Source organism: Arabidopsis lyrata (genome assembly GCF_000004255.2).
Source record: "Arabidopsis lyrata subsp. lyrata unplaced genomic scaffold ARALYscaffold_1, whole genome shotgun sequence".
Classification (NCBI taxonomy): Eukaryota; Viridiplantae; Streptophyta; class Magnoliopsida; order Brassicales; family Brassicaceae; genus Arabidopsis; species Arabidopsis lyrata.
Window position 1 is genome coordinate 12,889,172 of NW_003302555.1, and position 25,552 is coordinate 12,914,723.

General features: G+C 29.9%; 3 protein-coding genes and 1 pseudogene across 4 annotated transcripts; all 4 read left to right on the top strand.

Annotated features, from left to right (window-relative positions):
* Positions 1-6,296: 6,296 nt before the first annotated feature.
* On the top strand, positions 6,297-7,639 carry LOC9329617. Its single transcript, XM_002890754.2, has 3 exons — positions 6,297-6,619; positions 6,753-6,887; positions 7,214-7,639. The coding sequence occupies exons 1-3, from the start codon at positions 6,542-6,544 to the stop codon at positions 7,466-7,468; spliced, it is 468 nt and encodes a 155-aa protein (XP_002890800.2). The 5' UTR covers positions 6,297-6,541; the 3' UTR covers positions 7,469-7,639.
* A 6,462-nt stretch (positions 7,640-14,101) lies between these two features.
* LOC9326863 (probable WRKY transcription factor 65) lies at positions 14,102-15,607 on the top strand. 2 transcript variants are annotated; one of them, XM_021010863.1, is made up of 2 exons: positions 14,102-14,478; positions 14,580-15,607. In XM_021010863.1, exons 1-2 carry the CDS (start codon positions 14,345-14,347, stop codon positions 15,220-15,222), a joined length of 777 nt encoding a protein of 258 aa, XP_020866522.1. In that variant the 5' UTR covers positions 14,102-14,344; the 3' UTR covers positions 15,223-15,607. The 2 variants fall into 2 exon arrangements, with proteins under 2 accessions (XP_020866522.1, XP_002890801.1); XM_002890755.2 differs by having other exon boundaries at positions 14,104-14,478; positions 14,577-15,607.
* Positions 15,608-16,799: 1,192 nt separating this feature from the next.
* On the top strand, positions 16,800-17,759 carry LOC110225394 (uncharacterized protein At4g04775-like). The gene is made up of 2 exons (XM_021015036.1): positions 16,800-17,156; positions 17,229-17,759. The coding sequence occupies exons 1-2, from the start codon at positions 16,983-16,985 to the stop codon at positions 17,517-17,519; spliced, it is 465 nt and encodes a 154-aa protein (XP_020870695.1). The 5' UTR covers positions 16,800-16,982; the 3' UTR covers positions 17,520-17,759.
* Positions 17,760-19,010: 1,251 nt separating this feature from the next.
* LOC9326864 lies at positions 19,011-21,382 on the top strand (annotated as a pseudogene).
* The last annotated feature ends 4,170 nt before the right edge of the window (positions 21,383-25,552 follow it).

The following is a 25,552-nucleotide window of genomic DNA, read 5'->3' on the forward strand; positions in this document are numbered from 1 at the left end:
ATATATGACACTGACCAGCAACCACAATAACAATCATATGGACTTATTAATGAGTATTTGGTGCAGTGTAGTATTGTTGTGAAATGATTAGTCTTGAGTGTACTGTTTACTTACCATGCCCTATTTACGAAGCCAATAGTAATTTTTTTTTTTTTTTTGATAACCAAATTATAAGTTTTCAATGAAAATTAATTATGTCGATGGTGGTTATGATACACTACTCCTTCTGTTTCACGCCAATCATAAAGTTAAAAGAAAGCAAAAGTTAAACGAATGAAAATATTTGTTCCATTTTCGAAATTTTAGCTTTCAAATTTTGTTATTTAAGTAACTGAGTTTCATATACCGAAAAACCAACTAATCTACACAACAATCAAATAAATAGCGTAGTGACCAAAATAACAACTACTAATGTGAATCCATATTCAACCTCCATCGATAAAGGAAATCACAATTCTTAGATAATCCTAAAAAAATCTACTATTAAGCAGACTTAGTGTTTGCACCAAAAAAAAAAAAAAAAAAAGCAGACTTAGTAATATTTCACCAACGTAACGGACGATGGATACAAACTTACAATTACAAGTGATATATCCATCAGTATATGATCTTTGGTGTAGTTGGATATACTTAGGAATATGCCGTACGTACTTAAAGCTGAGAACTTTTGGTCTCGTGTCATTATACAAGCAAATCTCAAATCTTAAAAGGTGATACCAGAATTGGATACAAAGTATGTCATTTTTATTATAATGTACTTATAGGCAAATTAACTAAATAAAATGATCTCCAAAGTAATGACTCTATATATAATTATAAAGTCAATTACTTTAATGTACTTTTTGTAGTATACATGCAGAATTCGAATTTTGGTCTTTTACAAAGTTGATTGACTTTATTGAGTGGCATAAATGTTATGTACATATTTGTAACTTTTTAGAGAAAATTGCAGTTTCGAGCTTTTGCATTTTATGCGTCTTCAGGTAGAAGCTTAATAAAATCACAAGAACATCAGTTTAGCAAAAAAAAAATCACAAGAACATTCTTACGGATCTTCCATTTCAAGAATCACTTTCAACTTATTACATTATTATTACCACACTTTTTATCTTATTCCACACTAAGCATTCTTTTATATATTTTCTTTTATATAGAGACCTTAAACAAAAGATCTATTAAAAAGGTCTCAAAAACAGATTTTCTCAAGTCACAACCGTCTCAATTTTAATTTGGGCTAAACCATGTCTAAACACTTTCAAATCAACCAAATCAGACAAATAATTGGGTTAAATTAATGAAAGGGCTTGACCTTAGAAAATATAGTGTATTAAATAGAATTGAAAAAAAAAGGGCTTTATCTACGAGGTCTAGAACATACTACATGTAACAGTCATATGCATTATTGACTTCTGATGTTAAGACTAGAGATTAAATTTTGTGAATTGAAATAATACATGTACGATCCTTTTACTTAATTACGAAGGATTTGAATATTGTGAAAAAAAAAAAAAGGTGGTAGACTGCTCTTTATTTAGGAATATGTCTGACCATAAAACTTGTGGCATGAAAGATTATTCCTAAGAAATTATATACGAAGAAGAGATCATTGTCGGAATAAAACATCAGTCTTATTTACAATGCAGTAGCATTGTACCGTGGAATATGCTTCTTTCCAAGTTTATATAAATACAAACATCTATCAAATCTGCAGGTTACAATTAATTGTGAACATGTGAGATGGATCAAAGGTGGAAATGTATTACAGGGTAAGATCTCTATTGGCAGGAAACCATTACTTAGATCTTTGCATCTCTTTATGCATTGCTTTTAAGTGAGTTCTCTGCCAAAGGAGATTTGCCCGGTAATTCTTCTGCACCAATATATTGATATGATTAATCATAAAAGAATAAAACTAAACAGAATCTGTGGAAATACAAAGGATTAATTGGCTCTTGATATTGGACGATGTTCATATCCTAAGTAAGGTATGTGAAAGCTGAAAACACTTCTTTTTTTTCTTCTGAGTTTTGTTTAATTCAATTTGTTTGATTTTGATGATTTAGCTTGGTTCATATAAACTTTGGTTTAGTTCAACCCGGACCAAAATGATAACCAAATTATGAAGAGAGAAAAAAAACTACAACATTGATGTTGCCTACACATACTTGTTAAATCCATGGTTAACATGAAGATGATTATTGAATTTTTAAAACCCATATACAACAAGAACAGTTTTTAAAAAGGAGAAATAGAAACAGACAAGGAAAAATCACGCGAAAGATTCTACTTATCACTGGAAAGGATCAGGGAGTAAGGAACCATGCAGCACAAAAACACAAATTAAAGGTTTGTAGTTTTTGTGTATATATATTATTGATTAAGAAAATCAAACAATGAATTTGTTTAAAGGATGAAAACAAATTCAATTAACTCTCTCGCTAATTATGATCAAAAATTCGAATAGAAGGGTGAATTTGATTGCTTAGAGACAACGTTAGGGTTTAGCTCAAGAAAAATCGGGAAAACTAGGGTTTATGTGTAAAATTGCGGATCCCTTGAATAAGGGACAGACCCCCTATCTATACAAGACTAGGACAGTTTAAAGATAAGTTAAACATCTTTCTTTTTGGGGCTCGAAATCTTCTGTTTTTTCTTTTTTTTTCGCGATTCTCCTTTTCTTTTTAGGAGAACATCCTTTTCCTAAAGTAGGGAAGTCGGTTTAGGCAATCTCCCTTCTTTTAAGTTAAGATCGCCAGGCGATCTTCCTTCTTTAGCCCATTAACAGGCTAAACCGGAATACTCCGATTTAACTGAAATCTCAGTTTTATTCGTAATTCCTACGTTTTAAGTCGGTATTATCGGAGGTGCTAATTCATGTACCAACATATATATATATATATATATATATATATATATATTGTTTTTCAATATCTTTATTTAATGTGCATTATTTAGTTTAACATAAAGTGAACAAATAATTTTTTCTTAGTTAGTCATATTGTATAGTTAATCAAATTTTTTTTGATAAATATACTAAGAAAAATTAATATTGATTAATTGTTCCTTTCTCCATTCCCCAGAGATTTAACATTCCGACTTGAAATATTAGTATTAGCCTATTAAGACATTTTCAACCATAACACATTTTTGATGTTGAAATAACAATATATTTATTAGTGTAGTTTTTACACTAAAATTTGGTGAAGAAATCAGTAACCCACTTTTCTTTCACCTGATAGTGATTATTTAGTCGTTTATTTCCTTTTCAGAGTGTCCTTTTATTTGAAAAATATACGTAGATATAAATGGTAAATTCTGTATGTATCTATTATCCGATCCCAACTCTCAAGTAATCCATTTTGTACCAGATCTAAAAGTTCACGGATATACTTAAATGTGGATATCGAGAAAATTAAATGTATTTGGATATTTACATATGTGGTGTATCACCAATAAATATTTTTAATTTTCATTGGTTTTTCGACACTTTGTACAAAACATATTTGTGTATTTTCGATTGATTTGGTTTTCTGTATATTAGGATATTTTGTATCATAATGACAAATGTTCTGAGTATTTATGGATTTATTAACATATTGTATTAAGTAAGTCAAGTTAAATTAGCATCGATTTTTTATTTGCGTGTTCGAGTTCATATCATAATTTTTAATTTCTAATAATCATCACAAATGACAAGAAAAACATAAACAAACCATTAGGCTCCACTATTTCTTAAAAAAATGTAATTAGACTCCATTTATCTTGAATATATGTGATACTCATATTCTCCAACCAGTTTCCATCAAAAATAAAATATTTAATTATCTAATATTATGAACTTTAAATGAGTACAAAACAAATAACAGAGTACTAGATAAACTGTGATGACATAAAAAGAAACAAATGTCGAGTGATGTGTTGAGACAAGACTGCCATCTTAATGTTAACATCTCCATGTTTTTTGTAGTTTTGTATCCAAAAAAGTCGTTTAGTCTATTGGTCACCTCTTCAGCTTTCTCTTTACACTCAACACTTATCATATCTATCTATTTGTCCACATATCAAGTTTAACACCAAACGTCTCGTGATAGATCTTCGTCGTATACTCTCCGTCTTTGGGGTTGATCATTTTTTTTTTCTATTCTATTTAGTGTCCGTGGCAATGTGTGTGTTTATTTTTTTTATCAAGTCTCCTGGAGCAAAATCAGAATAATACTCTTTAATTGGCAGACCTTGAAGCTTGAACCCTAGTTGTCATACTTTAATTTCTAGCTAAGTTTATTTTCTCTACGTTAATTAGGTTTCAGTTTTGATACTAAGTCATCATATAGCGTTATAGACCAATTGCACACACACTTTTTAAGATTCTCCTCTTGTACTAATTACTGTTGGAGAATAACTATACCAGCCTCTTTCACTAACAATACCTTCATTAGAAGTAGTGTAAAACACCACTGTAACTTTTTATTTATTTAATAAGATCAATATATACATGTAACTTATTGATATTAACCAGTAACAAAATAATCAGAATAATGTTAGAATTGAAAAATGTGTGAAATAAAGGTATGTTTATAACGGCTCAACGTCTGCATATGCCAAGGATACGCATATACGGCTGTAAAACGTGAGTTGTGATTATTACCTTATAAGTTCAAAAATCTGATCAACCTACAAAATCCACGGTCAATCTGAATCTGAATAGTGTTAGTCTTTTATAACTGCACAGCGTGGTTACGTTGGAGATAAGGTTCATCAAACCAAAATACACTTTTAAGTTTTAATACAATTTTAGTTTGCTATAGAATGGACTAGAGCCTGATTTCGCATGTACAATTACTTGAAATACACATACACACATTTAGACCTGATTTTACCTCTTCTTAATTTCGAGAAAAAAAAAAACACTAAACTACTATAACCATTTGGTTTGATTATAAATTTACAAATAATCCAAATGGAAAATACTATTCGCCTGTTGCATGTGTACTATATGTCTATATATGCACAGAAAAGATTTTTTAACTATAAATTAATTGATTTAAAACCAACAAAATTAAATATATATTTTTTTCGTCAACTTCGTTTAAGAAATTCGAAAACACCAATTAAGTAAAGGGTATTATTAAATAAGAGATAATTCTATAATTGTGGAAAAAAAGACATACTGAAATACATTGTTGTGTGATAATTTATACGTTACTATCTCACGGTTGCTTATATTAGGAAAGAAAAGGACAGAGAATAAAACAGAGGAAATGGTACAAACGAAGCATGTGAAACAAAGCAGCCTCATGCTTACCACTTAGTCTGCTTTCTTACGTACCTTTCGAAGCGAGACAAACGTAAAGAAACAACCCGTGACTCCTCTTATCTCTCTTCCCTCGACAGATCTTCTCTTATAATATACATTTATTAATATTTAGCTAATACACATTTTGTATTCGCTGCTAATGCTATGTATGTGTCGGTAGGATATCGATTCTTATGGCTAATTCATAGGTATCTGTCTCTGACAACTGGAATTTTGCCGTTGTTTTATTCTCCTTTCGCGTTCGTCGATGGATGCTTCAACTCTCTCTATGTATTTTTCATTTATTTATTTATTTTGAAATTTTGATAGAATGTAATTGAGAGTGGAGGTAGGACTCGAACTGAGAATTTTTCATTTATATATATATATATATATATATATATATAATGTTCAAATTATATAAATCTATTGATTTTCCGCGTACTAAAAGATGGGCAAGATTTTTAAATTATGAACAATAAATTATGATTAAATAATCAGGATATTGGTAAAAATAGAAATTTATATTTGTTTTTCTTCTATATCAAAAAAAAAAAAGATTTAGTGTTCAATACATGTAACATACCTAATTTGATAATAAATTAACTACCGTCGGAAAAAGAGATTGTGATGATGCTTAGTTACTATATTTTTGAATTGGAAACGTAAATCAAATATTAAAATCACGAAATTAAATCTCTTCTAGATTTTTAAAAAGAGATATATAACTAAACCTACATAAATACTGTAGCATGTGTAAAGATATATAATCAAAGCTTAGTGTTTAATTTAATCAAACAATCGTTGTACTAGTTGTAAAAACATTACTTTTTAAATATAATTTAATATACATTAAAAAGAAGAAAAAGAAGATATACAATCTCAGGCTTTTAACTTGTAGTTTCAAAATAATCTCTAGTCTGTGCATTTTGAAACCATATGGTTAACCTTTCACAATTGCTAATTGTTCAATAAACAACTAATCTTAAATCAAATACTTCACAGGTCAAATCTACGATATGTAGAAAATATATTTCTTCAACTACCATACATATTTTAATTATATTTTACTGTTTCTAATCTTATTTGGTTTATGATGTTTTAATAAGCTACCAGTTTATCACCAAGATGTATGTTTGGTGCTACACGACAAGAAATGTGTGTATATATATAGATCCCAAGATACACCCATTAAAGTTTAAACAATAATAATAGTTGTCTCAAAGAGTTCAAAACATTGATAAAGTGATGGTGGCTAGTGAACAAAAGAAGAGGGCAGGCCATGGGAAACCTCATTTTCTTACAAATCTCACCCACTTTAAACTTGTATGTAAAACATATATATGTATATTTGTGTTCATATCCCTTGACGATTCTACTGCTTTCGCTCCTCATATTTCATGCTATTATATATTTGTGTGTGAATTTAAGATTTTACAGCCAATGAGTTGTTATGCAGAGTATCCATGAACATAGTATGGTGATTAAGGAGGTTCTTCTATACATAACCATGCTCAAACTCGAGATAGAAGCTTTGCAGAGAGAATATGAAGATTTGAAAATTATCAAAAAAGAACCTTTACATCAGTTTCAGGTTTCTCCTTTCAGCTAATTCTTTCATCATTGGTGAAGCTCTTCTATGTACATTACATAGAAGTTATTTTCCTTGGAATATTGAGGAGTTATTTTCACCAAAATGGAATCGAATCCTTTCATACAACAACACCAAATCTAACTTTGATCATAGAAAAAGTGGTTCATATCTTTTTGGACTTAATTAGCTTTCTACATAGCTTCTAAGTTCGAATATAAGCACGAGGTAATTGAAATGTTCACGTGGCACTCTAATTGAGATGTTCACATGACACTCTTAAGTTCAAATATCAGCATAAATATAATTCTCTTTTTTAACTTTGGCAGGTGGTGAAGGTAGAGAAGATTGGGGAAATGTTTCAAGTGAAAATAAAAAGTCCAAAGGGAGAAAATAATATTGTTAACATTCTTGAAGCATTTGAAGAAATGGGGTTGAGTGTGGCTCAAGCAAGGGTATCGTGCCTAGATTCATTTGCCATGGAAGCCATTGCTTCACCTCAGTGGAAAGACAAGCTGTGTAGTGTGGATGATTTTACTCAAACTCTTCTCAAAGCTGTTGTCAAGTCAAGTGCCCCAATGTAACATTTAGAAAAGATTAAAAAAAAAAGAAATTAAGGACTTTAAGGGGAAAAAAAAAGAAGCTCAAGAATGTGTTTCATTTACTGGTGAGATGCAGTAACATGTCCATGCTTCTAAAGTTTTAAGGGAGTTTGAAAAATTGAGACTTTTTAATATATTTTTAAACGGTGGCTAGTTATAATCTATTACAGATAATTGTTAGGATTATAATTTTTTAAATTACCAACGTTGATTTTTAAAATCAGAAGCTTCAAAATATATATAATATTGGCATGACAAATTCCTCTTTTCTTACAAAGTAATTGACGGTTGGAAAAATTATAGAAGATAATTTTTGAGTTTGTCATGCCCTTTGGGGGCGTCATTGGGTTCATATTGAGTTTGTATTTAGTTGGATTTTGTGTTTGTGTAAGCATTTAGCATATATATTTGCATTTACTTTTGTCATTCCATAAAGCGTAATTCACAGTTGTGTTTACATGTACCGTTAAAATTATTGCTATCGTATAAAATTTACATTAATATTTGCTTATTATGCTTGCAATTGTGTTTTCATTAAGCGCTAGCTCACATTACTTTAACAAAGTGTTTTTTAGCATTCACTTTTATGGTTTCATTTAACATTCATAATTGTAATTGTATTTTTATACATTGTTTACAATTTTGTTGTTTTTGACATTTATGTTTATATATTGGATAGTTTTTGTATTTGTGTTTACAGTCTCTTGCATTTACATATGTACTTGCCTATTTAATCCGAGTTTTTTTTTTGAATTAAATATAAAATTTATTCAAACCATAAAAGTGTTAATTTTTACAAAAATGTGTATTTAGAGCCGAAACATTTGAGTTAAAAAAGCAAAAGTTTAGAGTCTTAGACTTGTCCTGGGGAAGGTTATGGATTGTGGGTAGCAAACCATAGCATGAGACCATCATTATACGTGTGATCACCTTGATTTCGAATGGAGCTGAAACGATTTCTAACGAGACGGACTGGGGAAGTGTTAGGTTCTCCGTGCATATATAATCCGGGTTTGGTTTTGCATTTGAAACTTACGTATGCATTTGGTTTTGCACTTACGTTAGTATTTTTCTTTACATATGCATTTGTGTTTGAGTTTGCATTTAACATTCAAAAATCTATTTTCACTTATCGTTTTGTTTTCATTTAACACTCCCTTTTGTGATTGGTATCTCGAGTTTCAAAATCCGCAAGTGTGCCGTAATACAAATAGGATCAATCCACGGGATAAAAGTGGCACAAGGAAAAAAAATTGGATGAGAGATTGGAGAATGTAGATGCTGGATTTGAACTAGTATAGAGCATAATAAATTTTGTTTTTAAAATCATTTATAAGAGAAAACAAAATGAATGACTGTATTATGCAATAGACAAGCGATATTAAAAGAAAGCAATCAGACTACTAATTCAAACAAAATAAAGCTGTAAAACGAATAAGCTTTAGGAGAAGAGATTGGATACAGGGTTTAACTAAGGGAAGCATGAATCAATGATCAAACAAAGATGATTAATAATGTTTAACTAAACGAAGCTATAGTTTTAGCCTCAACATTTATATAGTGATAATCTCGTATTATCATACAAATAATTTTTTTTAAAAGAAAACTCTGAGAATCAATATATGGTTGCAACACACCAGAACCTTTTATTTAAAATATTTCTCAAATAATATATAGGAAATGGAATAGGAACAAAGAAAAAATAATTTATTAATCCAGAATTGTTGGTTGGAAAAATAATAGAATGTACTAAAAATTTGACAAAAGATAAATATCTAGATATATTGTAATCATAAAACCAAATCATGGCATGTTGTACAAGAACCACGCCGAGGTTTTAGGAAAAGTCAGAGATGCCAAATTATTGGTCCCTTTTTTAATAGGCAAAAAATTCCATGATATTAGCCGCCAATAACATACTTAGATCATTCTTATTGCAAGTCTCTTACTATAAATCTTAGGTATAATATAATCAAAATAATATGTGAATAGTTTAGAAGAGTTCCTTAGCTAAGAGATAAAAGAAGGTTTAAGAGCTTCAAACCATTACAAAAGCTTTTAGCTATAATTTTTTTCAATAAAACAATTCATAATAATAGTTAAGAGACAAAATTAAGAGCCTACCATTAAGGTTGCTCTTAAATGCAGTCAGTCAATAATATATATAAATATAGTTTGCCCAATCGTGGCTATAGTATAGTTGAATTGGTTCACATTACAGCAACATCGCTTCACGCATCAATAGATTTCAGTTTAATCCTAACGATTAAGATAAATCATAAATCAATCCAAAATTACAAAATTAGACTTTTGCTTGTCAAAACTTATTAAATAGTTGGTCTAGATGGTGTATTTTTAAGTTTGGACAAAAACTTATCAAAATTAACATTTATATGTAGTTAAGATTAACATTTATTTTATATATTCATACTTATCATAATTATCATTTAACCATAATATGGATGTCATGTACGGCGGGTACTTTCATTAACTTTTTTTTTCCTATAAATTTTACAACAATTCTAAAATCATCAGTTTCTTAAGATCTTTGAATGGATCCCACTATTCTCACAACCTTAATTTCGTTGGTCTTTTAATCTATATTGTTTTCTAAAATCTGAACTTTTAAAATTTTAAAGACAGTAAGTGCCTAACTACAAAAAAAAAAAAATACAGTTCCAGAATAAAGGAATGACCAATTAGATACTATATATATGGCTTATATATGTGATAGATGTTGTTTTTTTATATATTATGGAAAAATTGTAGTTATATGGCAAATTGCCAATAAGGCTGAGTTATCTTTGTTATTTTCAAGCTGAACTGAGACATGATCAGATGATGGCAAATTGGCAATATATAAAATGTCAAGTCAACACGCAAAGAGTTTTATATATATTCATACTTTTCATGTTGATATAAATTGATAAATATTTTGGAAGATGGAATCGGGTCAGCTTTTATCTAGTAATAGAAGGAAAATTCATGTATATTAGAGCTAAACCACGCTTTGATCTCTCGGTTCCATTGTAATCATTTTGTAACCAAAAGATTCTTGCAAGTCCTTTAAGAACATGAGTTTAATTATTCTTCATTTTTACAGAAGAACATAATTAAATTTTAGTGAATATAAAAGACGACGCATAAATCGTAGGAAAGTTTTTCCACGTAATTATATTTAATTAGATGTCTAATTTTCAGGTACAATTCTGCTTCCTAGATGTATGAATTGTGGTTTATCGGATCATACCAAATCATTTTAACTAAAGTTTCTTCCTTGGAAAAGGATGGATACACCCTCATGACGAAAGTGGAAAAGTCGTTTTGCTTCCTCTATAACTTGTGTTAACTAATTTGTTGATATACCATAATATATCGTATTAAACTAGCTATATTTCTAATATATTTGTTGCTACAAAATACATATTCATATGATATACTAATTTAATTAAGACGATACACACAAAAAAAAACTTTTGACATATTTTAATTATGTTTATTGACATACAAAGGATGAATCGAAATAGTTAATCATCAAAAAATGTGCACGCTTTTATTTCGCCGGATATGGGATCAATGTCATTGTCTCATTTTTACCAACGTCGAAACCACCGTCGCCACATTTTTTTCCGATTACAGATGAATCTTTGATGAAAAAATATTCATCTTAAATAGTGTCTTTATCTTTTAACTACATTATTATCTATATAATTTGTATTGTTCCACTAATAATATTCACTTAATTCACTTTTTGACAGTACTATGTTGTACTGAAAAATCTAAAGCTAAAAAAAAAAGAAAATCTAAAGCTCTAGCTAGTCTTGAATTAAAAATAGAAAATCCTAGGATATAATTTTTTCTATTTGATATAGACAATAATATCGGTATGTTGTACAAAGTAATCTCGAACGAAAAGACAAATAAAACAACCCTGAAAATCATATTAAATATTCTATCTACGTACTACTGACTGTATGGATGTTATATATATAACAGTACTGTCCGTATATTCCATTTTTATTGTCTCTAAATTGAGATCAGAGAGAAATGATAGATTGAAGAAAGGGTAAACTCTGATCAGTAAACGATAATCATCATTAATAAAGAAGATTATCTCTTTGATTAGAAACAAGATTTATTATTAAATTCAACATGATAACTATATTTATATGGGTGTCATCAGCTGACAAATTATGATGTTGCTTTTGGTGAAGGAAAAGGTCATAAGAAATTTTGATTTAATATTTATAGTTTCGGCTCGCACTTTGGAGTGCAACTTATTCAGAGTGTTTGGGATTGCTTTGTACACAAATTAAGTATATATATACATACAACATGCATACATATATAGGCTAATACAAGATTGCCATATTTCCATAAAGTGGAAGTGCATCTATATGCATGAGATAAGTGATAGCTCTTTTAACAATAACTAGATTTTAACCCGCGGTACACCGCGGAGCTATATTTTCTTAAAAAAATCAAAATGTAATTTGTTTGATAGATTATTTTGATTGTTAATTTTAGGATTTCACCCGTGGTATACGATCTTTTATAAATATCAACCCAAACCCGTCCCATCATATTACCCGTCCCGTGAAATTAAACATTATTTAGTTATTTTTCTTTTTAATAATACTTTTATTTAAAAGCTATATAATTCAAGTCAATTTAAAAATTTCTTTTAAATGGTTCCCATAAGATATATATACATATATATTAAATTTGTATAGAGTTGAAATAATATTAATATTACAAATTTTTTATATAATTTAAATATTATAAATATTTTTAAAAATATGTAATATATATTTTTTGTTATTGAATAAGAGGATATTATGTGTAAGAAATGTAGAAAATAAGAGTTTAATATTTTTATTATGGAGTCGCAAAAAAAATCTTTTATTTCTATACATGTTATTCATTTATTAATAATAAAAGAAAACAAATCCTTTAAATTAGATATTAACTAAAATAAACGCACCATAATTACTTATTAAGTAACAACCAATAAATTTCACCAAAAAATAGGTAACAACCAATAAATTCTAAACGCAGTAATTAAAGAATGAGATATTAAAAAAAAAATATCAAATAAGATATAAGAATCTTAAAATAATTGAACATCTAAATAATTTAATTGTTAGTGTCGATTTTAATGCCTTCATTAATGTGGATTTTTTTTTTTACAGAAAAATATTTCCTAAAGATTATCACATTAATGACTCAGAAAATTAAGGAAGATATGAATTTATGATTCTCGAAATCGTATTGGTAATATCTTTAATTAATATTTTTCAAATTTAAATAATTAATGCCAATGGCATTCATCCGTAAATAAGGTCTAACTCCAGGATTTATTTGCTAAAAGTCATTCAAAAATGTATATATAGATATCCCCTTTTCATTATACATCATAGATGTTAATTACAGTAGTACATGCAACTTAATGTGATAGCTTATACACAAAACAAGATATTAAGAGAATCATAAACTTTATATCTAGAATTTATTAATAGCTCAGAAATGTATAACCCATTCAAATGGGTAAATGTGATGAAGAAGATGACATCATTACATATTTCAATAATTGATTATTAAAAACTAAATTTAATTTTTGAAATTTTGCTTTATTAGAATATTTATATGTTAATCTGAGTTTAGTGGAAGACCTAATTTGAGTTTCATGGGATGAGACACTAATAAACTTTTTGTGCATGGAAAAGTTCTTCAAAAAGATAGAAATAAACTTTAGATGAGATCTATAATTAAACGAATGAAAAAGTTTGATCACATATGTTACCATGCATTTCCTTGTTCACACGCACTACACCACCCAATACATTACCTAATCATCTTCCAATAATTTAATTACATTGTGAGGAAGAAAAAAAGGGGCTTGAACAATGGTGGATAAAGACAAAAAAACAAACAAGTGTATACTAATTAATACCTAACCCCATCTATTCAAACAACGCAATAAAATTATTGTATTGTAAACAAAGGGTGTGATCCCTGTTCTAAAAATCCCCGCCTACCTCCGATTACTCTCCGCTTAATCGCTAAGTCCACCCTATCCGCCTCGATTAATGACTAATCCCCTAAAAAATCAGTAACCCGATTATTCTCCGCCTAATCCGATTACTTCCCACCTAATCCGATTATTTTCCACCTAATCTTATATACCCCGATTATTTTTTAGATTGCAAGTATAAAAAAACCTTTCATTTTTGTTATTCAATCATTTGAATAGGGAGTTTGTGATGTTTTACAATAACTTGTGTTCAAATTTTAATAAAAATCATAAATTTGTAATAAAAATCATAAATTTTTACAATATTGGATTAATATATTTTAAAAATATTAAAATAACCCTAAAACTAATCCCCGGTTAATCCCCGATTTTAATCCGATTTTCCGATTAATCGCTAGGCCCATGCCGAGCGCCCGACTAGCGCCTAGCGATTTTTCAAACAAGGGGTGTGATCATATGTAACCATCGCCTTATAGAAAAATAATTATCTATTAAAATAGTAATCAATCGAGGTCCCTCTCTTAAATGATAAGGATATAAAGTATTATTTTAAAACAAGTAGAGATTAAATTGACATATGCTCGCACGTCCTCTTTCATACACAACCCCTCTTCTTCTCCACCTTCTCTCCATTTTCTCTTTCTCTCATATCTCTCTCTACTTCTACTCCTCTTTCTCCATCTGCAACTCATATATTTCCAAAAGTGATCACCATCAACGACATATCCGATTCTTGATCCGACCCTTCTTTCCTCGCTTAATTTCTTGTAAATATATATAACTATAGTCTATAGTCTATAGTCTATAGTGCATATATATAAAACATGAAGCGAGGTCTAGAGATGGCGAGAAACTACAATGATCATGAAAGCAGTCAAGAAACCGGACCCGAATCACCAAATTCTTCAACCTTCAACGACATGAAAGCTCTTATCTCTTCTCATTCACCTAAAAGAAGGTAAATAAACATAAAGATAATCTATGAATCAAATTTTCATGAAAACTTACCATTTGACTAAAGTATATTCATATGTTTGTGTACTTGTTAAATTACAGCAGGAGATCCATAGAGAAGAGAGTAGTGAACGTACCGATGAAAGAAATGGAAGGATCTCGGCACAAAGGTGACACAACTCCGCCGTCAGATTCATGGGCTTGGCGTAAGTACGGCCAAAAGCCCATTAAGGGATCTCCTTACCCTAGAGGTTATTACCGTTGTAGTAGCACAAAAGGTTGTCCGGCGAGGAAGCAAGTCGAGAGAAGCAGAGATGATCCAACGATGATCCTCATCACTTACACTTCTGAGCATAACCATCCTTGGCCTATCACTTCTTCCACAAGAAACGGGCCTAAACCCAAACCCGAGCCCAAACCTGAACCCGAGCCTGAGGTAGAGCCAGAGGCCGAGGAAGAGGATAACAAGTTTATGGTTCTTGGAAGGGAGATTGAAACAACGCCGTCTTGCGTCGACGAGTTCGCGTGGTTTACGGAGATGGAGACAACATCTTCGACCATTCTTGAGAGCCCGATTTTTTCGTCGGAGAAAAAGACGGCTGCCTCGGCGGCAGATGATGTGGCAGTGTTCTTTCCGCTGGGAGAGGAAGATGAGTCTTTGTTCGCCGATCTCGGCGAGTTGCCGGAGTGTTCGGTGGTGTTTCGTCACCGGAGTAGCGTAGTGGGGTCACAAGTTGAGATCTTTTGACACGTGGTGATATTTTATTGGATATTTGTTGTCGCTCACATGGGAAGCGTTGTACGCACGGCGTTTTTGTTTTAGTTTCTCAACGGTAATCAATAAATCATCATATCAAAGACTCTCTATACTTGTTATTGAAAGATCAAAAAAAAAGGTATGATTCGATTTGTAATTCCTTTTTTAAAAAAAAAGTTTACTACTCTCTACCCTTTGAGAATTCCTCTTTTTCTCTATTTAATTTTTCTGGGATATTTAATTTTATAGGTTTAATTGCAATGTAGTTAGCTGAATAAAAATGGTTGTCATTTTTATGTATATGTAATCGATGTCGATTTTATTTGTATTTTCACATTGATTGGTCAAGAGTGGAACGTTGAGAAGTGAGAGTTCATTTGTTATATTCCCTATTTTAAAAATTTCCGTCTACCCCGATTACTCCCCACTTAATCGCTAGACCCACCCAAACTGCCTCGATTAATGACTAATCCCTTAAGAAAATCAGTTACCCGATTACTCTCCGCCTAATCTGATTACTCTCCGCCTAATCTTACATATCCCAATTACTTTAAGATTCCAAGTATAAAAAAAACTTTTTTTATTTGTTATTCAATCATTTATATTGGGAGTTTGTGATGATTTACAATAATTTATGTTCAAACTTCAATAAAAATCATAAATTTATAATAAAAATCATAAAAATTTGTCTCAAAAATACAGTTTTACGTGTTTACTGCAATTATGAAAATAATATTAAATTAATATGTTTTCAAAATATTAAAATAACCCTAAAACTAATTTTCGGTTAATCTCCGATTTTTTAATTAATCGCTAGGCCCATACCGAGCGCCGACTAGCGCCTAGCGATTTTTCAAACAAAGGTTATATTAGAGGGAACTTTGATTGTACTTTTCTTATAATTTTGTAAAAAAAAAAAGCAGTTAAATTATGAGATTAATGTCAAATATGTAGAAGAAAAAAACAAAAGACTACTGTCAAATCGGTATAGAGACGTAAATTTGAGAGAATAAGATTTTGGATAGAAACCAATCAAAATCAAAATTTAGAGTCATCTGACACTACTTAGTACTTACATTAGTTTTCACTGAAATTAGAGAGAGGATGAGTGATAAAAAAAAAAACCATTTATGTTGGATCGGTAGAATTCACAGAATTTTTAAAGTAAACTTGGACTAATTTTTTTAAATGCTTTTTCTATTGAAACAAAAGTTTGATACTCTATATACTCACTTGTTGGTTCGCTGGAGTATTAGCTGATTACCTAGCATCAAAGTTTGTTAAAAAAAGTTGTTGCTGATTTTAAATAGTTCCTGAATATTACAAACGACAAAAAATGCTAATGATCTAAAAACCTCATAGTAGAGAGTAAACAATCATATTTTTGGAACTTCATCTCCAAAAACAGGGGCTGACGATCTATTTCCCCCCAATAACTATGATATCAAGCCAGATAAAGCCCGATCTATGACTCCGTTCTATATATCTCCGAATCAAACTTTCTAATCCTATACCTCCTCGAATTAAAAGTTCAAAATCCCGATGTCCCCGCGTCTAGATTACTTCGGTTTGCGTCGTAAACCCGAGACCAAACCATTTCTTCCCAAGAACAAACCGGGAAAACAACCCAACTCTATTACAAAACCCGACCCAGAAGTAGTTTTCTCAAAATCCCCAAAATTCGTTTTCTAAGAACCCTAAATTCTCAAAATCCCCAAATTTTGATTTTAAAAACCAAATCGAGTTTCAAGATGAGCAATGTATCAACCAATTCGACAGGATCTTCAAGTGTTCGTGGAAGAGGAAGAGTTGTCGGTGTGCCAAAGAGATGTTGGTGTGGGGAAGCAATCGTGGCACTAACATCCAAATCTGATCCCAATCCTTACCGGAGATACTTTCGGTGTGGTTTTGCTGCAGCAAATAGGGTAATTTCAAGCTTTTATCCTTTGTTTTTCCTGATTATGATTCGGATAATCAAAGCTTGAAATTTTTTGTAGCTAAGGAACGATGAACACACATTCAAATGGGTTGATGAAGCTTTGGTCAACGAGATAGAGACATTGACATCAAAGAATGCTGGACTTGAGCAGCAGCTAAAAGAGCTTAGAACAGAGAGTTTGGAGTTTGAAAAGATGGTTTGCGAGAAGGTTCTAATGAAGATGGAGAACGAGTTACTTGAGAAGGTTGAAGATGCTTTGGCTGAATCCAATGCAAGAAATAAGAAGATTCTGATTGTTGTACTGATAGGGTGTATGATCATGATTGGATGCAGCAAACTACTAGGTTAACTTAGAGAATGATGTTCTTGGTGTGTTAATGATGTTTCTTGGTTTGATTTTGTACTTTTGATTTATGCTTAAGACCAAATCTGTGGTATAATGTATGATGTTTGTGTTAATGTATCATGTTTCTCTTTTCTCTTTGATTCAAGACACAAAACAAGTGAAGCTAACGTTTCCATAAATCAAGCATAAGTCAAGTTACAACCAAATAAAGCCGAACAAAACACAAGTTCACATACCTAAAAAGAAAAAGACACATGGATACATCTCCTACTAAATCCGGATTAGGAACGACCATAGACATCGAAAGCTTCGATTTCAAGATCCTACAGCTACCAAGCTTCGATTCTCTCACTTTCTCTCTGTTTTCCTAGGGTTCGTCGTCTGTTTCGATTTGGGAATTTAGTTTTTAGAGTTTCGATTTGGTAATGTTTGGGTAGACTGTAATCGGGTCTAAATCTTGGTTAAGTCGAGTATAATTAGGTTTAGTAGGTTTATTAACCGGTTAAGAAAACAGTAAACCGTCGTAAGCCAGCTCTGTGGAAAACAAGATCTCGAACTATTATATCAGGGACATCGGGATTTTGAACTTTTAATTCGGGGAGGTATAGGATTAGAAAGTTTGATTCGGGGATATATAGAACGGAGTCATAGATCGGGCTTTATCTGGTTTGATGTCATAGTTATTGGGGGGAAATAGATCGTCTGCCCCAAAAACAGTAACTTAAGAACTAATTGGTGGAACATGTTCATGCTTACGAACGGAATTAAGAAAAAAAGAATTAGGCGAAGAATTATAACAGAAATAAATAAGGGAATTAATTAGTTGTGCTATGATTCACGTTACTAGGCCTGCCAAACTCTCTGTAATTACTATTATTAAAGTTTGCGTACATATTCTTTATATTATGTTCAAACTGTAGTTCTGACTTTTAGGGTTTTTAATTTTTTAAATTGCGGCAGTCCAACCTCCTCTACATAATTTTTATTGAACATGTATAGAAGTCTAGAGGGAGTGTTTTTGTTTTTGTTTTAATGTACAAGTACCACTCCAAACTAAAATAAATTACTAGATAATATACTGTGATCAGATCAACCATATATTTAAGGAAATCTATTTTGTAGTAACTAGTTATATATTTACTACTATAACAAAAAAAAGGGAAGATCCCATAAAAAATACTCAAAGTGACTCTACTTGCCACTTTAAACCTTGAAAGTTTTGCACATCCACTTTAATACCTCAAAGTGACAACATTATTAGCAACATAATACCCCAAAGTATCTTCTATGTTTGTGGGCCCACAAAATTTAACAAAAATTTTGAATCCATTAACAGAACACTTAACAACATTAAACTCCGTTTCATTAATCTGTCTTTCTGATTATTTTTTTTATGAAACGTGACTTTATATATATATTAATAGGAATAATCTAAAATCAGCTCCAATCGATTGTATTCCAAAGATTCTTACCCCATTTTAACTCCAATGGGCAATGGACACTATGACGACCTCCGGTTCTCCTTCCTTCACTCACGTCTATCTCTCTCTTGTTCTTTTTTTTTCTCATAAAACCTAGACCCAACGATTTGGGGATTTTACCTTTTAATTATTATTCTGTTTTTATTATTTCTATTATTTTAATTGTCCATTTTTAATTTAAAAAAAATCAGCCACACATAGCCAATAAATCGAACAAGGTCACTGTTGTTAACTGTTCCGTTAATGAAAGTTTTCGTTCCGTTAAATGTTGTAGCCCACGAACATAGAAGCTACTTTGGAGTATTATGTTGCTAGTGTAGTCACTTTGAGGTATTAAAGTGGAAGTGCAAAACCCTTAAGGTTTAAACTGGAAGTTGGTGTTACTTTGAGAGTTTTTACTAGGATTTTCCCAAAAAATAAGTTATATATTTACTATTTTTGTATGTGTATATATGTACTTATTGGAAATAGTTAACCAAAAAACGTTGTTGGAAATATCGAAGAGAATTATCTGCATTGTGTGTGTGTTCTTTACTATTTTTGTATGTGTATATATGTAACAATTGGTCGAGGAAAATTAGGATTTGGAGTTTTCTTTAATCAACAGAGATATTTGAAACACGTTTACACATTGTTTCGGCCCGCATCCATCTTTATCCCTTTTTCAAACTGTTGCAAATTTTATATTGGGAAATAAGATGAGATCAGAATTATATAAAAGACATGTAGACTGATTCATTGTTAAATCATTTTGAACTGGAGGGCTTCACCATGATAATTAAAACGCTAACACACAATCATATTCAATTAAGAAATATTAATCCGAACTACAATTTATTTGTTCGAACCAACCTCAAACATGTTTCTATAGTTGGGTTTTCACATAATCAAATTAGATTTTAACTCGCGTTATACCGCGTGACGAATTGTTTTTAAAATTAATAATTTTTTAAATTTATTGGTTATATATTATATATAAAAGTTACAAATTGTATTATTTTATAAGATATTTATATTTTATAATTTACAAATATTAAATTGGAAGACTCACAAAAATGCTCCTTTTTCAATACACCTTTTAAAAAATGCTCCTTTTGGCTGTCCTTTTTCAAAAATACCCCTTTTTTTATGTACAAAATGACTAAATTACTCTTCTTTTAATAAAAGATATCACAAATATAAAAGGAAACATGAGAATGTGCACACATCAAAATTACAAATTTGATTTTGTAAAAACTTGTAAAACCTTTAAAATACCTTGTAAAATTTTCCCGTAAAAATTTTTCCCGGCAAAATTTTTTTTTTTGCGGAAAAAGTGATTCCGCAATTTTTTTGGCGTTAAATTTTTGGCGGAAAAAATTTACAAGATATTTTAAAGGTTTTTTACAGGGTATTTATAAGGTTTTACAATGTATTTTAAAAGGTTTTACAACGTATTTATATGGTATTTATAAGATATTATAAGATTTTATAAGCTATTTTATAAGGTTTTACAAATTATAAGGCTTTACAAGTTTTTTATAAGGTCTTACAAGTTATAAATACCTTATAAAACCTTATAAGTACCTTGTAAAACCTTATAAGTACCTTGTAAAACCTTTTAAAATACATTGTAAAACCTTACAAAACATTTGTAAATACTCTGTAAAACCTTTAAAATACCTTGTAAATTTTTCCCGCCAAAAAAATTTCGCCAAAAAAATTTTCGTAATCACTTTTCCCGCAAAAATTTTTTTTTTGGCAGGAAAAATTTTTGGCGGGAAAAATTTTTACGGGAAAATTTTACAAGGTATTTTAAAGGTTTTAGTTTTTACAAGTGTTTTGGCGGGAAAATTGCGGGATCACTTTTCCCGCCAAAAAATATTTTGTATTTTGTGGAACTAATTTTGTTTCAAATAAAGGTAAAATGGTCATTAAAAATTAAAAGAGGGCAAACTTAAAAATGGACTCTCAAAATGGGCATTTTTGAAAAGGGGTATTGAAAAAGGGACATTTTTAACAATTTATCTATTAAATAACGGTACAATACTCAAACATTTAATAGCTTGAAGAAGAATGGCATTATGACCCCGTCTCCGAGGAGAGGTGGTTACCAAAGCTTCTCCAACCTCTTTTACCCGACAGCCTCCTCCGTGGAGCATTTTCTCAAAAGCTCGTTTGCGTTATTCGCGCGAGCCGTCTATGACCATCCGTTGGTCGAGGATTTCGCGAAGCCCGTCTTCATGGTCGAATCCGCTATGTCCTCAAAAGATTCTTCAAACCTTTTTAAGATGAGCATCATTTTGGAAAACTCATGGAGCCTTTATCTTTATTCCTATTGCATTTCCTTAGCTACAGCTTGTATGAACTTCCCTCTTTTGAGGTTTTAAGTGAATGAATGCTTGTTTGACAAAAAAAAAAAAAATCTATTAAATAACGGTATACCAAGGAAGAATTTCTGTTTTATATAATTTTATTTTAATCAGGATCATTTAATATGTCTAATATTGATGGTGTTAAAAAATAATAAAATAAAAATTTAACCCGTATTGAAGCAGCAGGTTAGTGATGTTTAAATTTTTTTAATTCAAATCCGTTCCGTCATGTTCTGCAATATAACTGTTCCATGTTATTTTAACTCTTTATATATGTTCAAATGTTCTTAATATTATAATTTTTTATTGATTTTAAATATATATATATATATTATAATATTTAAAACTTCTTAAAAACTTAATGCCATATCATCTCGTCTCGCAATATAACTCGTTCCATGTTATTGTAACTCTTTATATATGTTCAAATGTTCAAAATATTATATTTTTAAAAAAAAATATATGAATTATATTATTTAAAACTTTTTAAAAGTCTAAAATTAAATATTTCCGGTAAAATGAAGCAGTTAAACTAAAAACCAAATTAAATGGTTTACAAACTTTTAAATTTGGATGTTTGTTAAGTTAAGCTTCCTATTCATTCGGATTTGAATTCATTTTGATCTTATTTATAATATGGTTGTGAATCATTGTTAAAATATTTTTAGCCAATATGGGACGTTGAATACACACCTTTTTAATCAATTGGTAATATATATCCGTTTTTAAAATTTTGAAAAATAATATATGCAGAAAAAATAATTGAGATTTTTAATTTTATGTATTACAAGATGATTCAAAATAGTTAAAAGAAAATTCAAACAAAAATGATAAGAGAATCGTAATTTAAATCTTAACCAAATTTTTAAATATCTATATTTTTAAATATGAAATAGCCGGTTCAAAATTTTGGATATGTTTTGACCCGATCCAAAGAAAAATATAGAATATCCAGTATAAGATTTTGAAGTAAATTTTGTATCTGATCGAATACTAAAAATCTTATATAAATTTTTCATCCACCTGATACAAAATGTACTTCAAAAATACTTGAGTAAAGTAATCATCATTTTGAATATGGCATTGCGACTATTGCCTAAATAATTGGGCCTTGTCCCTGCTATGTGTTGGTCTTTTGGTTATAGGCTTTAAGATGATTTTTAAAATATAAATTACTGTTAGGAGTTAAATATGTTTGTATTTCGTGTATTGGGCCTCAAACTGCGAACCTCTCTCGAAAAACATGGACTAGCAAGCAGAAAGGGGTAATAATAATACACTAATACTATTGTAGTAGTTACCCCAATCATAAAGGTGATGGTAATTAATTCAATCGTAATAAAAAATGGTAGTCTTATTGTCTCATATACCGTTATTTCTGATCACAAATTCACAACGGTTATCTATTATTATTGTTAACTAGTTATGTGTAGTCCTTTCACTTTTTGTTTAAACTTTTTACCTATATGGGTCAATGATATACTATTCAGATTTTGAATTAATGAGAAAATTAATAACTTAAAATGAAATGAAAGAAAATATGATAAATTAAATTTAAGTTCTAATTTAGATTATCATTTTATAAATTTATTTACTATGTTCATTTCAAAAGTTTAATCAGTAATAAAATAACATTGTAGTAATGATTAAAAATTTTGAATATAATTTTTTTTTTTGAATATAAATTTCACTTGGAAATAATTCTTTTTATTTAGTTATCGCTGTTAGTTTAAATTAAATCAAAAATATCGTTTAACATGAGTATATTTTAAAAGTGAAAACACTGAATACCTTTCTTTGAACTATTTAATAATATAAATAAGTAAATTTTTGGTTTATGTTTGTCTTTATTCCTCTTCAATTTTGATAAGAAATCGTTATGTTCATTAGTTCCTCTTTTAATGAATGTCACATGTTTTTAATTCTGACAAATAATTAACTTTAAATACTAAAACTTTTGAGACAAAAAAAAAAAGGGAGTTTTGATAGTACTTCATTGCTCTTTTCCTCACAAGCGGTGGTTACCAAATAACTTTCGTAAAGTCTTAGATTAATCAAATTTATTTCATTAAAGTTACAAAATCCGTCCATCAATGTCGCGATCGTTTTTTTTTTTTTTGGTAAAAAGTAAAAACAATCACCATCGTTATTAAATGTAGATATTTCGTCCCAGCCAGAGATTGAATTTTGGTTACTCTTCAATGAAAATGCACGTACCATAAGTATATCAATCCAATCGAGTAAATGACAGGCTAAAAGAAAAAAAATGAAAAATCATTATTTTCGTTTTAATCAACATGAAACAATGAAAAACTAACGACACCAGTAGCTGCGTTCAAGGAACTCGTGTTCTTTTGTTCTTTTTCATTTTTCATCGACCAACATTTGTATTTTTTTTTTCATTAACCAGAAGAACAATGCGAAGTTTATTGAGACAAAACGAATACTTTGGGGCACAAACAAATAGTGTGTCTGTAGTCAGATACCTTAGCCACTGACATCGATCAACAAGTCAGACCCCATTTTGCTCTCCCAAAGCCCCACTCATGTTTTTTTTTTCTCGCTCTATTTTTTTAAATTATCTTTTTCATGATACGAATTTTTTGCTCTGATAAACATTTATCCATTTAAAAAACTGTGATGTATCATGTTAGTTATGTGTGGTCGATGAAATTCGAATTCAATATGACGCATTGTTGTTAGTAAATTGTATCATTCATATATGTCTCACTCTTTTATAAATAAATAAATAAATAAATATATATATATATATATATATAATATTTGTTATAGACTCAGTAAAAAAAAAAAAAAAGAAAGTCAGCAATTGTGACAATGAGAGAGACCATTCCGTGTTCTTGGTCGTTGAAAAAAATTATGTCACCAACTCTTGTATTCCACATCGTGTATTTCTAAAATTCTTGTATTATAGCTTGCGAGTTGCGAGCGAGTTTGGCTACCTTATTTTCATTATTTGAAAATATGTATTCATTTTATATAGTTTATAAGCTACATATTGAATTTGAATACGATATTAATTAGACCTTATAAATTACAATATCTGCCAAGCAATTATTGTCGGCAGCCCATAACTTGTTTGCTTAATTCGCTTTGTTATTATTTATCTTTTATAGATAACAAAAAGAAATTAAGGTATCTATCTTCCTACAGAGTGTGTGATAGGTTGTGCACAACGTGACCAAACACGTCGTTTCTTGTATTTTTAAAAAATGCAAGTCAAAGTACAGATCCTAACAAAGAGAAATCGTTTCCATAGCATTATGATGAGACTTGTATTCTTTTTTTTTTTTTTTTTTTTGGACAAAGATGAGACTTGTATTCAATTCTCCAATTTAACACCAAATATATGAAAACGAAAATCATAAAAAAGAAGAATAAGATAATTGCGCACAAGCCAATTTGACTGTTTACTGCTTTGTCAAAACCTAAAAGATATTGTTCCGTCTAATTATCAATAAAGACAAATTATACGTACAAAAAAAAGTTCGGAATGTGGGGTTAGAGTTTAGAAATGATACTCCCCTAATTATAGACAGTAGCAGAAACAAAAAAAAAAAACAACTGATAATATAAAGAATATACAATGACGAGTATACTCTGAGATAGTGAGCTTGAATGTAGTAGAGTTGTAGGAATAAATATCAGTAGGGTTAAAAGAACAGACAATATTGTAGCTTATTCCTTTGCTAAAAAAAGCAAAAGAAACAAATAATATTCTTGTGGCACAAACTGATTTGAATAATTTGTTGTTAAATATACACTATTGATACCAAACAAATCAAGGCGAAGAACGGCGGTTTAATTAATGGGTGACGTGTTCATCTTAAGAGTTGATAGATCATGATTTGAATATTCTTACTGCGAATTCACTTATAGTTGGTCATTGTCGATTCTGAAATTAGTATGGATTTCAATACAAAAATCTCCGGTTATCAGCAAGAGAAGTCACTTTTCTTTTTGACAATTGTAATATCACTTCTCACATATTTAAAAATCATTTCGTTATATATACTCCACATATATATGTATTGAAAATATAATTTTCATCAATCATCTTGTAAAACTAGCTTTTGAATATTGCATGACTATCATGTTAAAAATGATTCGGCTTTTACTGTTTTTTTCCCCATATTTTACTATTCATCAGTCATCACCGAAATGGTGTATGCATATTTATAGT

Coding starts and splice junctions, on each gene's coding strand:
- LOC9329617 (XM_002890754.2), top strand. CDS start 6,542: ATGGTGGCTAGTGAACAAAAGAAGAGGGCAGGCCATGGGAAACCTCAT. Junction 6,620..6,752: donor ATCTCACCCACTTTAAACTT/GTATGTAAAACA, acceptor GTTGTTATGCAG/AGTATCCATGAACATAGTAT. Junction 6,888..7,213: donor AACCTTTACATCAGTTTCAG/GTTTCTCCTTTC, acceptor TAACTTTGGCAG/GTGGTGAAGGTAGAGAAGAT.
- LOC9326863 (XM_002890755.2), top strand. CDS start 14,345: ATGAAGCGAGGTCTAGAGATGGCGAGAAACTACAATGATCATGAAAGC. Junction 14,479..14,576: donor TCTCATTCACCTAAAAGAAG/GTAAATAAACAT, acceptor GTTAAATTACAG/CAGGAGATCCATAGAGAAGA.
- LOC110225394 (XM_021015036.1), top strand. CDS start 16,983: ATGAGCAATGTATCAACCAATTCGACAGGATCTTCAAGTGTTCGTGGA. Junction 17,157..17,228: donor GTTTTGCTGCAGCAAATAGG/GTAATTTCAAGC, acceptor AATTTTTTGTAG/CTAAGGAACGATGAACACAC.